At 53.2% G+C, this 14,979-nt stretch overlaps 1 protein-coding gene across 7 annotated transcripts in view; it reads right to left on the bottom strand.

Annotated features, from left to right (window-relative positions):
* The window catches only part of RGS3 (regulator of G protein signaling 3), a 75,474-nt gene that overhangs the window by 17,551 nt on the left and 42,944 nt on the right, over window positions 1-14,979 (bottom strand). For 6 of the 7 annotated variants that reach the window (XM_035136301.2, XM_035136222.2, XM_060268570.1 and 3 more), the window contains one exon: window positions 14,723-14,851. In XM_035136301.2, coding sequence (XP_034992192.2) covers window positions 14,723-14,851 — 129 coding nt within the window. Of the gene's footprint in view, window positions 1-1,659; window positions 3,205-14,722; window positions 14,852-14,979 lie in introns of those variants that run through there. The other variant, XM_035136721.2, reaches the window with a different exon arrangement.

The following is a 14,979-nucleotide window of genomic DNA, read 5'->3' as shown; positions in this document are numbered from 1 at the left end:
CAAAAAAGGGAAGGGCCTGAGGAGGGAATCTCTCCTTGCTGCTTTCCCTCTTTCCTTGGCTTCTCCGGGTTGCTCCAAACAGCCATGCAAAGGAGCATTCTGAAAAGGGGTGGAGGTGGGGGGGGGGTGTCAGGGTCTTGCTAGGAGGCAAAGAGGCACTTATCCTGTCTGAGCAAGGAGGTTGACTTGCAGATGCACACATCTGGTGATAGTGCACCTTTCACAGGCAGAAAGCCAAGCGGTGCAGTGGTGGAATACAACAACTGGTGCCCGGCGTGCACTTAGTGAAATAAAAACAGGACTCTCGTGTGTAACCTAAGCTGTAAGATCAGCTGCCAAGCCCTGAAACTAGCCCGGATGGTGGGGGCTTTGGCCCAGCAGAAAAAGCTAAGCAGGGTCCAGTATGGTTTCAAATTGGATGGGAGACTGTGCGTGGAAATCCCTGGATTGCAGGGGGTTGGACTTGATGACCCTCAGGGTTCCTTCCAACTCTACAATTCTATGATTCCAAGGGAGGATCAGCTGTCCCTGCCTAACATTCCCTCTCCACAGCAGCTTAAGGGATGGAGCCCAGAAATCATTTGTTGCATCCAGGCAACTCCACCAACAGAGAGGCAATGGTGGTGGTGGATCTCCTGGGCTGTGCTTACTGAGGGACGGGCATCACGGCGCTTTGCATGCAGGGGATCCCTGTGTTCAAACCCTGGTAGCAACTCTGGTTAAAAAGGAGCAGGCAGCAAGTATTGATGGAAGACGAAGACACGAAGAAACACACACACCCGCCTCAGACCCTGGAAAGTCTCCCATCAGCAGAATAGGCAACATTGGGCTAATCTGCCCCGCTTCCTGGATGTTAAATAGACAAACACACAAAACAAATAAAATCCCCTAAGCCAGGTAGCCCAATATGTTCGTTAAATAACACCAACAATTTACATTTTTATATCCTACTTTTAAAACTGCTTCTCAAAGTGGTGCATCTCTCAGCTGAATTGCTGGAGGCTCTGAGGGCATCAGCTCCCCTGCCTTGGATAGGGAAGTTTTTAATGTTTGGTGTACCGTATTTTAATTTGTTGGAAGCTGCCCAGAGTGGCTGGGGGTAACCCAGTCAGATGGATGGCATATAAATTGTTGTTGTTTTTGTTATTCAGCAGCACTTCAGAAGGACACAAGAAAGGACTGACCAAAACTCGGGGCTGAAACCAGTGTGAGTGCTACTCAGAGTAGACCCACTAGCCATCTCCATCCATTTGAATGGGTCTACTCTGAATATAACTCACACTGGATACAACCTTTAGTTTATTATTATTATTTTTAAAAAAATAAAGCTCAACATCCAGAGAAAGAAGCTGGAATATTTCAGAAGCTCCCCACTTTCCTAGCAGTGCCCACCTGCCCAGTGGCGTTTCCAGTCCAACTTCCCCCTGCCCCAACACTCGGCAACCCGGTGGCTCTGTGTGAGGAAGTGGGTGCCGGTCCATTGCAGACCCCCAGCTACAAAGTGTGCCGTCTTCGCAGCAATGCCCCAAGGAGAGTGACTGCTCTGCTTCCAGCTAATGTTTACTTGCCAGGCAGCAATGGGCAAGGGCCGCCCTGCCCCCTGCCTAAATCAGCCCTCAGCTCCTGGGTTCCTTGACATTATATATCAGAAGCACTTACCCACTTTGTGGCCCAGGCAGGGACCTTCTTCTCCAGCCTGCTGCTCTTACAGGTCACCCCCCCCCCTCCCCGCAAGGAACCACAATCACAGCAGCAGCACCTTTGGCAGCACCCAGCAGTATCACCCCAGGCCAGGCTCTGGCACGGAGACCTCCGTGCAGCCGGCCAAGCCTTCCACGGTTATTAATGGAGAAGCTGAATCTGCGGCTCCCCAGATAGTGATCCTCAGAGCCTGTCGATCTATTTCTGGCTCTTCTGGGGCTCCCGGGAGCTTCTTGTACCTGACAATAAGGAGAGGGACGGAAAGTGACCTTCACTATCAACAGGGAAAAGACTCCCTGCCTCTCCCAATCAGGGCAGATGGAAACACACGTGTGTGTGTGTGTGTGTGTGTGTGTGTGTGTGTCTAGGACCCACTCCTGGATCCAGTAGCCATGAAGCCCTAATAGTCTGATTATCATTTCTATGACAGCACTGCAGCATATACAGTCAGGAAGATAAACAGCAGCGGATTCCCATGGAAAATCTGCCCCCCATTTGAGCAGCAGCTGGTTCCATTCACGCTGCCTTTTTCAACGCTGCCTTAATGGTTCCCTCCAATTAAAGGGTCCCCTACTTAAGAGATGACGGGTGCCACAGTTTTTGCACATGCACTTGCACTGCACCATGGATTTTGTGGTTTTAAGGCTGCATAGACAGTATGCCACACATGAGCATGCAGCAGTTTCAGCACTTCCAAACCTAGTCTGAAAAATTCTGGCAAAAGTGGGCTAGCTGGACTAATCCAGATTAAAGACCACCTTGCTCCTGTTTTCACTGTGACTATTAGCATACAGGTATACTTGAAAACAATTCTCAGATAAGTATCTGGAGAATCAAATTTTTTACAGCTACTGTTTTGAAAAGCAAGTGAAAGTAATTCCTTTCTGACTTTAGTGTCTTATTATACATACACAATAGAAGCCTATTTGCTCTCAGAGAGATGGGAGATTGGGAGCTTCTTTTCCCCAAGCCATATAACTAAATGCACTATCCTTTTCACTTGAATTGTAGAGAAAATGGGGAAAACACTTTTGAAAGTCAAGAAGATAGTAAGGAAATGAAGGAGGAGGAACTCTGATGGGAGCTGGGAGCTCCCCACAGTGGCTTCGAGGCACCCTCTGCCCTGGCACCTGATGTTTTAACCCCCACTGAAATTCTCTGCCATTCCCTTCACTTCCTGCAAAGTCCTGAGAGCCCAGCATTAACCTGCTGCTACTGCTGCAAAGGTATGGGCTGCCACGGTGCCTTTAAGAAATGATGTGCACAAGAGTGGAATATAAGGCAAATTGGGGTTTTTGGTAGTTCTGCAAGAGTTTGACTGATGCCCAGTAGCCCAACAACCTAACATAAGCAGCAGGTTTGGAGGAGGAAGGATTGGCTCCCAAGAGTGCAGGTGGCAGAGTCTGTCAATGGGGCTGAGCTGGATCTGCTCTTTTCTGTATATTATTGAGAGCGTTAAGCTTGGTTTTTTATGTTTGTATTAAAGTTTGTTTCTGTAATTTGCTTTGAGTTCATCTTTTTTTAAAAAAGGAATTAAATAATAATTGTCACAGTGGCCGGAGTGGACTACTTCAGAGTAACGACGCTACGCAGCTCTGCATTTTATTCTTTTATTGGTGCTGCGTATTTACAGTGCTCAAGTCATTGCTATTTACACGGAGCGATGTTGTCAGTCTGTTTCAGAACCTCCTAATGGCTTTTGGCGCGTCTTTCTCCAACACAAAAGCTTTGGCAGACCCATCCTCTTGCCCCTCCTCTTCCTGCGTAATTCTGGAGTTGGAGGGATGGGTCTTCCCCCCTTGCTTGCCCCTTCCTGTCCCACCTGGGACCCTGGCTCCTCTACCTTGCCTGAGCCTCGGACACGACTTCCTGCTTCCCCACTGGAATCGGAACTCTCCCTGCTTTCCCCTTTGCTCGGGGACGGGCTTGAACTCAGGAGGGGAGGGACTTCGCGATATCCCCTGTCCCTCACATCCACCCCCCTCCCAAGCTCTCCTTCACCCCTCCCCAGGCCTCCCCCATGTGTCGGTGACGACTGGAAGCCTAAGAACTCAGTGCTCTCCGAGCCCGTTGGTGTGAATACCTCCCCCCAGTCCTGCGAGCCCCCCCCTTCCGCCTGGGCGGACGGGAATCCCAAAAAGTCCGTGGCGTCAGAGCTGGTGGGGGTAAAAACGTTCTGCCAATCTGCTCCTTCCTCTGACTGGGTGGATCTCGGTGACACCCATACCTCATCCTCTGGTTCCTCAAACTCCGCTTCCCAGCGCCATGGTGAGCTGCTCTCCCGTGCCTCCTCCTCCTCCCCCTCCCTTTCCATGTGCCAGGGCTTGGGTCTGTGGGGAAAGAGGGCGTGAAATTCTTCCACCAAGAATTCCTCCTGTATCTGAGTGGCTGGGACCCATTCATTCTGGGACGGTGGAGCATCCTCCCATGCCATGAGGTACTCCAGTCCCCCCACCCCCCACCTTGAATCCAGGATGGCCGTGGCCTCATTGAGTTGCTCCCTGCCTTCCCTCTCCCCCCCTCCCTCGGGGGTTTGTTCGCTGTCTCGGAGCCTGCTGCTTTCCCTGTACGGCGACAGCAGCGATCTATGAAACACTGGATGCACCCTCATGTCCTCTGGCAGTGCCAGCCTGTATGCCACCGGGTTTACCTGTTGCGTGACCGTGAAGGGGCCCAGCCTTTTGGGTGCCAGCTTTTTGCACCTCCCTCTGGTGGGAAGGCCCTCCGAGGACAACCACACCTTGTCCCCCACCCTGATGACCTCCCCTTGTCGCCTGTGGCGATCTGCCCCCTTTTTGTACGCTTCCTTGGCCCTCTCCAAGTGTTCTCTGAGCTGCTGGTGCACCGTCTCCAGTTCCTCTGCCCAATCCTCAGCCTGTGGGCCCTCCTCCTCCTCCTCCTCCCTCTCCCTCTCTGGGAAAGATCTGAGGTCGCGCCCGTAATTGGCCTTAAAGGGCGACACCCCTGTGGAGACGTGCACTGCATTGTTGTAGGCAAATTCTGCCAGTGGCAAGCGATCCACCCAGTCCGTTTGCCGCTGGCTGACGTAGCATCTCAGGTACTGCTGCAGAATGGCGTTGACCCTCTCCGCTTGTCCGTTGGTCTGCGGGTGTCTAGCCGTCGACAAGCTGACCTCCACCTGCAGGAGGTTCATGAGCCGCCGCCAGAACCTGGAAACAAATTGGCGGCCACGATCCGAAATAACCCTTAAAGGCAATCCATGCAGTCTGAAAATGTGATCCACAAACAGTTTGGCTGTCTCTTCTGCCGAGACTGCCCTGGCACACGGTATAAAGTGACACATTTTGGACATAAGGTCCACCACCACCAACACTGCAGTCTTACCCCTGGACGAAGGCAGATCTGTGATGAAGTCCATGGACACCACTTCCCACGGCCTGTGTGGTGTGGCTAAGGGCTCCAGCAACCCTGGTGGCGCTGCTCTGACCACCTTCGCCCGCTGGCAGGTGGTACAGCCCCTTACATAGTCTCGAACATCTTCCCGCACCCCTGGCCACCAGAAGTGTCTCATGACTAGGTGAGCGGTTTTGTCCCTTCCAAAATGCCCCGCTGTAGGGTTGTCGTGCATCTGCTTGAGGACCGTACGTCGAAGCTGGGTGGTGGGTAGGTACAGCGCACCCTTGTAGAAAAGCAGCCCTCTGCGTTCTGCAAAGTCTTTTGCCTGCTCCCTCCCCCCTCTCAGTTCTCTGAAGATGCGGTTGGCAAATTCATCCGCTGCCGTCAGTGCTGTGAGTTCTGCCTCGCTCACCACAGCTGCTCCGCAGGACCATGCCGACGGGGGGAAAATGTGCCTTGGGGCTGGTGGCGCCTCCTCCTCCATGTACTCTGGCTTGCGGGAGAGGGCATCCGCCCTGACATTCTGCTCCCCCGGGATGTAGTGGATGGAGAAGTTGAAGTTCGAGAAGAACTCTGCCCACCGTATCTGCCGCTGGTTGAGCACCCTGGCAGTTCTCCAGAACTCCAGGTTCTTGTGGTCTGTGCACACCTGGATGGGGTGCTTCGCGCCCACCAGGAAGTGTCGCCAGTGCTGGAACGCAGCGTAGATCGCAAGAAGTTCCCTATCAAACACTGTGTAGTTGCGTTCAGGCTGTGTCAGCTTCCTGGAGAAGAAGGCACAGGGTCTCCACTCCCTGTTGGCGTCCAGTTGCAACAAAATTGCGCCCACAGCTTTTTCAGAAGCATCAGTCTCAATGCGTAGGGGCGCGTCCTGCACCACATGGAACAGGTTTTGGTCTGAGGCGAACACTCTCTTGAGGCTTTCGAACGCTGCTTGCGCCTCTGGTGTCCACTTGAACTTCTGCTTGCCTCTCAGGCAGTCCGTGATGGGAGCCGTAACGCGAGAGAAGTTCTTGATGAACTTCCTGTAGAAGTTAGCGAAGCCTAGTAGGCGTTGGGCATCTTTGCGCGTCCTGGGGCTGTGCCAGTCCAGGATGGCCTGCACCTTGTCCTTGTCCATCGCCAGCCCCTTGTCTGACAGCTTGTAGCCCAGGAAGTCCACCTCTTTGGTGTGAAACTTGCACTTCTCCAGCTTCACATACAGGTGGTTCTCCTTCAGGCGTTGCAACACCTCTCTGACATCTTTCACATGCTGCACTGGGTCATTCGAGTAGATAAGGATGTCATCTAGGAAGACCAAGCATTTCCTGAAGAGGAGGGACCCCAGGACGTGGTGCATGAAGGCCTGGAAGCATGCTGAGCCCCCTTGCAAACCGAAGGGCATCACCAGATATTCAAAAGAGCCCAGAGGCGTGAACATCGTGGTTTTCCATTCATCTCCTTCCCGGATCCTGATCAAGTTGTACGCCCCCCTTAGGTCCAGCTTGGTGAAAATCTTGCCCCTGCGTGCCGCTGTCAGGAGATCATCCACTCTGGGCATGGGGAAAGCCACGGGCTCTGTCACCGAATTCAGCCGTCTAAAGTCCACCACAAGACGGCGCTGTTGCGTGTCTTTCTTGTCCACCCAGAAGACCGGGCTGCCCCCTGCTGCCTTGCTTTCCCTTATGAACCCCCGCTTGAGGTTCTTGTCGATGAAAGCGCGCAGATCCTCCAGCTCCTGGTCTGACATGGCGTACAGCTTGGCTGGGGGTATCGTCGCCCCTGGCACCAGGTTGATCTGGCAGTCAAAAGGCCTGTGCGGGGGTAGGTGGTCGGACTCCGCTTCGCTGAAGACCTCCTGCAGGTCCCAGTACTGCTTGGGTATTGCCTCACCCCCTTTGATATGCATGGTGGCCACCGTGGCTATCGGAGGCCCCTCCCCTGGTTGGTGCTGCATGCAATGTTCCAGACAAAAGTCTGACCCAAACGTGATGCACCTCTGGTGCCAACTGATGGAGGGGTCGTGGCGCGCCAGCCAGCTCATGCCCAAGACGATGGGGGGGTCTGAGATGGTGGTGACGTTGAACGCCAGTGTCTCTGAGTGCCTTCCCACCGTCATTCTCATGGGGGGGGTTTGATGTGTGATGGCCCCGCCCAGCAGCTCCCTGCCGTCAATGGTTGCTACGTGCAGAGGAAAATCCAACTGCAAAAGCTGGATTTGGTGCTCTTCTGCAAAGCTTCTCGAGAAGAAGTTGGCGGACGCCCCACTGTCAATTAAGGCGAGGACCGTCAGGGGATAGCCATTTGGGAGCGTTAGCGTCACTTCTAGAACCACTCCTGCTCTGGGAGGGGTGGGCTGGCTCTGCACCTCTCTGTGCGGGTGGGCGGGCTGGGGCTGTTGTCTGCTGACTGTGCCTGGCTGCTGCCCCTTGTCTCCTGCAGCCAGGCTTTCCCGTTTCCCTGCTGTGGTGCTGCGTCAGTGGGGGAGGGCACCACCGTTCCCGCCTTTCCTTGCCACTCCCTGCGATGTGGGCAGTCTCTGACGAGATGCTGGGGTGAGTTGCAGAGAAAGCAATTCCCGCCCCTTCCCTCCTTGCGCCTTGGCGCCGCTGGGGTTTGAAAAGCCCGCGCGCGCGCGCTATCAATCTGCATGGGCTCCTGGTCCTGGCTGGCTCCAGGCGTGGCCTGAAAGGGTTGTTGAGGGAGTGGCTTCTCCTGCGACCGTGGGAACCAAGCCCGCTTTGCGCGCGTCGCTTGCTTGTCGTTCCACCGGGATTCCTGCCTCACCCCCACCGCCAGAGCTGCTTTGCTCAGCTGATCCATAGTACTGGGCTTTGGACCTCTCGAGAGTTCATCCTTCACCTCCTCGCTCAAACCCAAGTAAAACGCAGCTTGCATGGGAGGCGAATCCAAAACCCACCCCAGTCTGTGCACCAGCATGGTGAATTTCGCCCAATATGCGCGAACTGTCATATTTCCTTGGCGTAAATTATGCAGTTCCTCCTTAGTCTGGTCCAAATGACTATCGGACGAATACATCGTCCTCAAACCTTCTAGAAATTGTTGGACATTTTTCATGCAAGGATTCTTGGTTGCGATTAATGGTCTTAGCCACTCCCTGGCTGCTCCGGTGAGATGTTCCACAATAAACGCTACTCTGTGCTCATCATCGGGGAACTCATTCTGGTGCAGCTCAAGAGCATACACGATCTCAGTCTCAAAGCCCTGAAACTCCTTCGGGTCTCCATTGAACTTGCTTACAAGGGTCCCTGCTCTCCTTCCTGGCAGCACTTGGACTTGGGGAGCCCCTCCCGCCTTGTTTTTCTCTGCATCCAGCTTGTTTTGGAGGTCTACCGCCACCGCCCTTAAATGCTGCTCTTTTTCCTGGAGCTCTCTCACCTGTTCCGCAAGTTGTAGCCGGTCGTCCTGGACCTTCTTAGTCTCCTCTTTAGCTGCCTTCAATTCTCCCTGCGCCTGCAGCGACAGCTGTTGCAGTTCTAGCTGGGCTTGCTCAGCGATCTGCCGCCACTTCTCCGCCTCGGACACGCTCATCCCGGCAACTCCGAAGTAGCCCAAAAATGATTAGGAGGTTGCTGTCACAGTGGCCGGAGTGGACTACTTCAGAGTAACGACGCTACGCAGCTCTGCATTTTATTCTTTTATTGGTGCTGCGTATTTACAGTGCTCAAGTCATTGCTATTTACACGGAGCGATGTTGTCAGTCTGTTTCAGAACCTCCTAATGGCTTTTGGCGCGTCTTTCTCCAACACAAAAGCTTTGGCAGACCCATCCTCTTGCCCCTCCTCTTCCTGCGTAATTCTGGAGTTGGAGGGATGGGTCTTCCCCCCTTGCTTGCCCCTTCCTGTCCCACCTGGGACCCTGGCTCCTCTACCTTGCCTGAGCCTCGGACACGACTTCCTGCTTCCCCACTGGAATCGGAACTCTCCCTGCTTTCCCCTTTGCTCGGGGACGGGCTTGAACTCAGGAGGGGAGGGACTTCGCGATATCCCCTGTCCCTCACAATAATGTTCTTCATTTTGCCAATATTATGTTCAGTTTTCCACATTTCTGCAGCAATTCACAAATATTGTAAAAATCCCCTGGCATTTTAATACAAATTTCTCATTAATAATCCCAAATTTTTAATATACACATTTTTGCAAGCTACTCCCCCAACACAATGCAATTCTGTATATATTGTCTGGCTGTAGAAATGTATCTTACTACAGTATTTGTGTGAACTGCAACTCTTCCCCCCTCCCAGGAAGACTTACAGGTGGATCAGGCAGCTCCCCCTGAAACACAACCCGATCTCTCCACCATCGCTCCTGAGCTCAACAGTGGTCAATTCTGGGCTATGGGCTGGTCTGTGGCTGCTTTGTGTCATCCATAAACCGGGGGGGGGGGCACTCTCCTCCCCACGGACAGGATGGGGGGGGGAGGCAGGAATGAGTGGGCTAGTTGAAAGCATGAATCTTCCTGAAGATCAGGTCCAATTAATGGGCTCTGCTTTTCAAATGGAATTTAAGCCACTGTCTGTTTAATCATGCCAATTAATCCATCCCGGCTCATTGCATTTGACAGAGAAGGTGATGAAATACTGAGGAGAAGGAGGGGGGGATTCAGTGAGGGGCAGGGGAGAGACGTCTGGACATGTCCAAGGATGTTTTGCAAAGGGCTGCACAATTGTCTTCCTTTTCACACCTCACAAGAACTCAAGCAGCCTTAGGAACACAACAATTCTTCCACGGATTTGCCCAATTCTTTCCCCAACCGCCAAAGCCATTTGAACTAGCAGCAACCTCCATGTTTAGAAATTATAAACACATGAAGGCTGAAAATTGTGTTCTGTGTCGGTCAGCAAGTACATTCCCCCACCCACCCACTGATGAACCTGGCACCTGAATTGTGTAAGGGGGTGTGCCCGTGTGCCTGTGTGAGTTTGTTCCCCCATCCCTACCAACTATCCTGTGGCTCTGTGGGCCGTTTTGGTCCAGATCATAAAACGGCAGAGTTGGAAGGGTCCAGGGGGGCTCTGGGGTTGGTAACCTCCTTCCAATGCTATCAGCATCCATGACAGGTGTCCATCCAACCTCAAGTTAACAATCTCCAAGGAAGGAGGTTTCCCACCTTCCTAGGGAGTGATGGTAAAGACAGGATACTTATTTAACATCTGGAGCAGCTCCCCAGCTGCTCTCAGGGCTGGGCAGCCCCTCTTTCACAGCTGGAGAGCTGGCGGGGAGCCTTCTTCCCCTCAAGATGTTTACCCAGCAGCAGGAGCATCCCTCGGCTCAGACGGCAGCCCTTCCTGTCCACCCAGCTCCTGGCTCCACTGTGCCAGCTGAAGTGCTTAATTGCACCATGGACTCACCACCTATCATTACGAAAGGCTCAAAAGCAAATAAACAAGGCTCCGGCTGCGGAAGCAAACAGCGCTGGTCAGGTTCCAACATGCCTCAATGGCTCACCGGGAGCCAGTGGCCTTTGGGTCTTTGGGGAAGGAGGACTCTGGCATGTAAACACCTTCCTCCTCCTCCTGCTCCTGGTGCTGCCGCAGTGGGTGCCCATGGATGGCTTCCCCCTCGAACATGCCCATGACAACACAAGATCTTTTCAGTGAGCGCAATCAAGGCCGATGATGATGATGGTGGTGACGCAACTCTGATTCCACATGGGAAACGGCAGAGGCCCTAGGAGGGAGATTTCCATACCCTTCACGTTGTCCATATTTCACAAGGACAGCCCCCTCTTTTCTAGTTCCAGGCATGGTGCCGCCTCTTGCACTGCCTTGTTAAAACTGGGAGCCAGTGTGGTATAGTGGTTCAAGTGTTGGGCCAGGATCTGGGAGAGACCAGGGTTAAATCCCCTCACTTGGCCATGAAGCCCATTGGGTGAACCTGGGGGCCAGCCACCACCTCTCCGGCTACTCTACCTTGCAGTGTTGTTGGGGGGGCATTAAATGAGGAGGGGGAAGAACCACGGATGCCACCACAAGCTTCTTGGAGAAAAAGGGACGGGTGTAAATGCAATAAATAAATAAGTTGCTGTGAAGTGTCCTGCGTAGAAGCTGCCCCTTTTCCAGGCTTCGGCCTCTAGAACGATCCACCCCCCCTCAACAGAGGGTGGGCCTGTCCTTCTTTGGTGTATGGATGTCCAAATGCAAGTGCACAACCAACAACACCCTCCACAGGGGCTGGGCGGCTGGAGTCTAGGCTGGGCAACTGGCAACAGGCTGTGGGACGCTCTGTTTTTCTGCAACCTCATCTGTCCCTTCTGCATCACGGCTGTTGTTTTTGTAACAAAAATTATGCAAGGCGCGTTAAGGGACTGGAATGGGAGCAGAAGTGACTTTTGTGGTGAGCAACGGATGGGATGCTCGTAACCTCTAATGTTTTTCCATTGCATAACACGCAACAGACAAAACCAAGGATGCTCACAGCCACCTATTCCACATACCGTGAATTTCACTGGTGAAAATCAAAGCATCATTTGCTCACCTCTTCACACACCTCACACACAACGCAGGTGGCGCTGTGGGTTAAACCACAGAGCCTAGGGCTTGCCGATCAGAAGGTCAGCGGTTCGAATTCCTGCGACGGGGTGAGCTCCCGTTGCTCGGTCCCTGCTCCTGCCAACCTAGCAGTTTGAAAGCACGTCAAAGTGCAAGTAGATAAATAGGTACCGCTACAGCGGGAAGGTAAACGGCGTTTCCGTGTGCTGCTCTGGTTCACCAGAAGTGGCTTAGTCATGCTGGCCACATGACCTGGAAGCTGTATGCCAGCTCCCTTGGCCAATAACGCGAGATGAGCGCTGCAACCCCATAGTCGGTCACGACTGGACCTAATGGTCAGGGGTCCCTTTACCTTTACCTCACACAATTTAAGGAATCTTCAAAGGATACAGGCCTTCACAATCGAAGCACCTGTACATACTCTGCAAAACAGCCACAATTGAAGAGAGGCAGTCTTTGAGGTATTGAGATCCTGACCCAGTTAAGGCTTTATATGTCAAAACCAGCACTTCGAATTGGCCTGGAAACTAATTGGCCGGCAATGCAGTCAGGCCAGGATTGACGTTATATGCTCAAACCGCCTTGCCCCAGTTGCCTAACACAGCACAATTAAAAAAAATTCTCAGCAGGGAGATAACAGTGGCAAATGTTTAATTTCTACCTGTTGGGCTGCTGTAAAGCACAAGAGTAGAACCAGTGTAGAAAAATGGGCAACCTTACAGTTTTTCTTCCAAGTCCTGCTGCTGCTACTGTTGTTTTTTTGAAAAAGTAACACCACAGAAATAATTTGCAGACTCTTGTAATTTAACAGGAGGGACTAGGCTAAGCTCTCCCCTTTCCACTCCCAGTCCTTGAGATCACACCCTCAGCTCAGCATGAACCCATCCAAAACAACCACACCTGCATGTGCACACACCTAAACACTGTGGATTCTGTACTCACCCCCACTAACACAGACCAGGTTTGCCCTCTTGGTCATTCATTGCAAAATTACGTCCGTCCTTCCTAACCACCCTAGAAGGAAGCTTCACTTGGCATAGGAAGGGGTTATTCGCAACATTTCAAAATCTCTCGTCCTAAATGAAAAATCTCAAAGCAGCATGCAAACAACTGTCAATGGAACTGCAATTGAAGACATTCCTATTCAAGCACTGGAGAGGAGCAACTGAAACCTGCAGGAAGGTTAGAAGCAGCCAGAGAGAAAGGAAGGCTCGTTCTTCCATGGCCTGGAGCAACATGTGGCTCTTCAAACCTGCCCTGCAGCTGTGCCAGCCTGCTCAGGCACAGTCCATCCTCATTGCTAAAAGCCAGAATACCCACCAGAGATCACCCAGGCCCTTCTTGGAGTGGGCAGAAAGCAGGGCAGAAGCACCGCCGTCGCCTCCGAGGCTGCCCCGTGGCCTCTCCTCACTCCCTCTGAGGTGGGCAGAGAGCTGCTGACCAGATGCCAGGTGCCTACCTCGCAGGTGGGCTAGAGCCACGAAGGGAGGCAGAGGCCCTCCCACTGGCTCCTCTGCCTCTCCTTTCTGCGGGGAGCATCTCTCCTTGGCTGGGAGTGAGCTAGGGACACTCACACAAGATTTCATTGTCCTCCCTAAATCACTTCGTCATTGGATTAAGCATTCGTCAGGACCTTTGCCAGAAAGCAGCCAATTCAAATTATGCTCATAGCTCCAGATGCCCAATTGATCTTGGCTGCCCAGAGGCAGGCACTGCTTGCTCCCTCCCTGGAAACAAAAGCAAGGCTTTCAGGGCAGGCCGGGCTTGAAGAAGCAAAGCCCCAAGGTTGCCCAGCCAGGGGTTGCAGTGGACACCAGCCCCTCCCTGCCCAGGGGGCAACCTTCCCTTAGCAGCCCTGCTGAGCACCTGCTGCCCCAAAGGCTGCAACCAGGAAACAGGCCACAGAGGAAGGAACTTGGATGCCACCCCTTCTCCCCTGGCAGGATTCCCATGCCTTCAACAGTGGCACCGTAGGAGGGAAACCAACAGGTGAGACCTTGCTGGTTTCCATGCAGAATGTGCTTTGTCTGTTGGATTTCTGCCGGAGCAGAAAACCATGGGAGGTCTGCCAAGGAAAAAAATAAGAAGCCTCCTCTGAAAAAGGGAGGTGTGGTTTTCCCCAAGGACGGTAAAGTGGTCCAGGAAACAAGGAGATAGCAGTGCAGAAGCTGCCTGGTTCCCAAGATGCACTGCAGGGTGTAGTGTCTGGAGAGAGGGGAGGGAGAGGCTTTCAGAAGCAGGTGGGTGGGTGGGGGTTGGTTTTCATTATCAACCCCCAACTACTCTCTGAGCCCCTTCGGGGACTGCAGTCTATTCCTCTGTACCCAGACAAAACTTGCAATCCCTGTGGGAAGAAAACCCCTCCTGCCCTGCCCTTCTTGCAGCAGCAGCAGCAAGACTGAGCTGGGGCACGAAAGGGCTTTTCTCTTGTGGAGGGGAGGGCAACCCATGGCTCTTGGTCCTGTCAGATATAAGGAACTTCCAGGTCCAAATACAGTCAAGCTTTGAATGCCAGCAATTGGCAGGAGGGCGGCTGCCCCATGCACAGCTGGTGGGCTTCCCCCCAAAGTGCACTGACTTGTGCACCCACTGCAAAACTGTGGCCTCCACCCACCCTTGGTCTTGGGTTGCGCCTCCGTTAGGAGAAGCTACCAACCACCAGGGGCCTTTGGGAAAAACAATCCTCTAATGATTAGCAGGCACTGAGAAGGCAACAGTTAGTCATTGCAGGCCATTAGCAAGCAAGCCAGCATACGAGGAAGACACAGTCCCTGAGCAGCCATCACAACATTTCCTTTTGCTATCCAAGATGCCCTCAACTAACCTGCTGCGCATCAGTTAAGATTTGCCCTCACTTACTCCAGGCACCTCCAGAGAGGCTCCTACCTGAAACCCTGGAGAGCTGCTGCCAGTCTGTGTGGACAATACTGAGCAAGGTGGTCTGACTCACCATAAAGGCAGCTTCCTTTGTACTGTTATAGAAAACACAGCCAACCCCAATTTTCCCCCTACAACAGTACTGCAATTGATCTATGCCTTCAGATGACTGATCTGCTGGTTGACTGAACTTCAGGTTTCTTTTGAGGGGGTGGGGGTTTCAAAATTTGGAAGGGTAGGTGGTGGTAGTGATGCAGGCCGCTCTCAGCACACCCCACCCCCTCCCTGGCTGCTTACCTTGCTCTCGGCTGGAGGAGCTGTGGGGGTCGTGGGCTGCTGCTTGGAGATGCTGTCGGCCAGGCCCCAGCAGACTCTCTTCTTCTGCTCCTGGGAGTGAGCCTCCAGGCTGAGCACGCACTCCAGCTTCTAGGAACACAGAAGGACACCTGTCCTTAGCCAGACCCATAAGCCGGCCTCCTTCTCTGACGGCAACATCCGCATTGTGGTCCCTCCGAGCAAAGGAGCCCTCACTGGGACTTAAGCCCAGCACACCT

The sequence above is a fragment of the Zootoca vivipara genome, chromosome 1, assembly GCF_963506605.1.
Source record: "Zootoca vivipara chromosome 1, rZooViv1.1, whole genome shotgun sequence".
In the NCBI taxonomy this organism is placed as follows: domain Eukaryota; kingdom Metazoa; phylum Chordata; class Lepidosauria; order Squamata; family Lacertidae; genus Zootoca; species Zootoca vivipara.
This window is presented reverse-complemented; position numbering and strand designations above follow the sequence as displayed.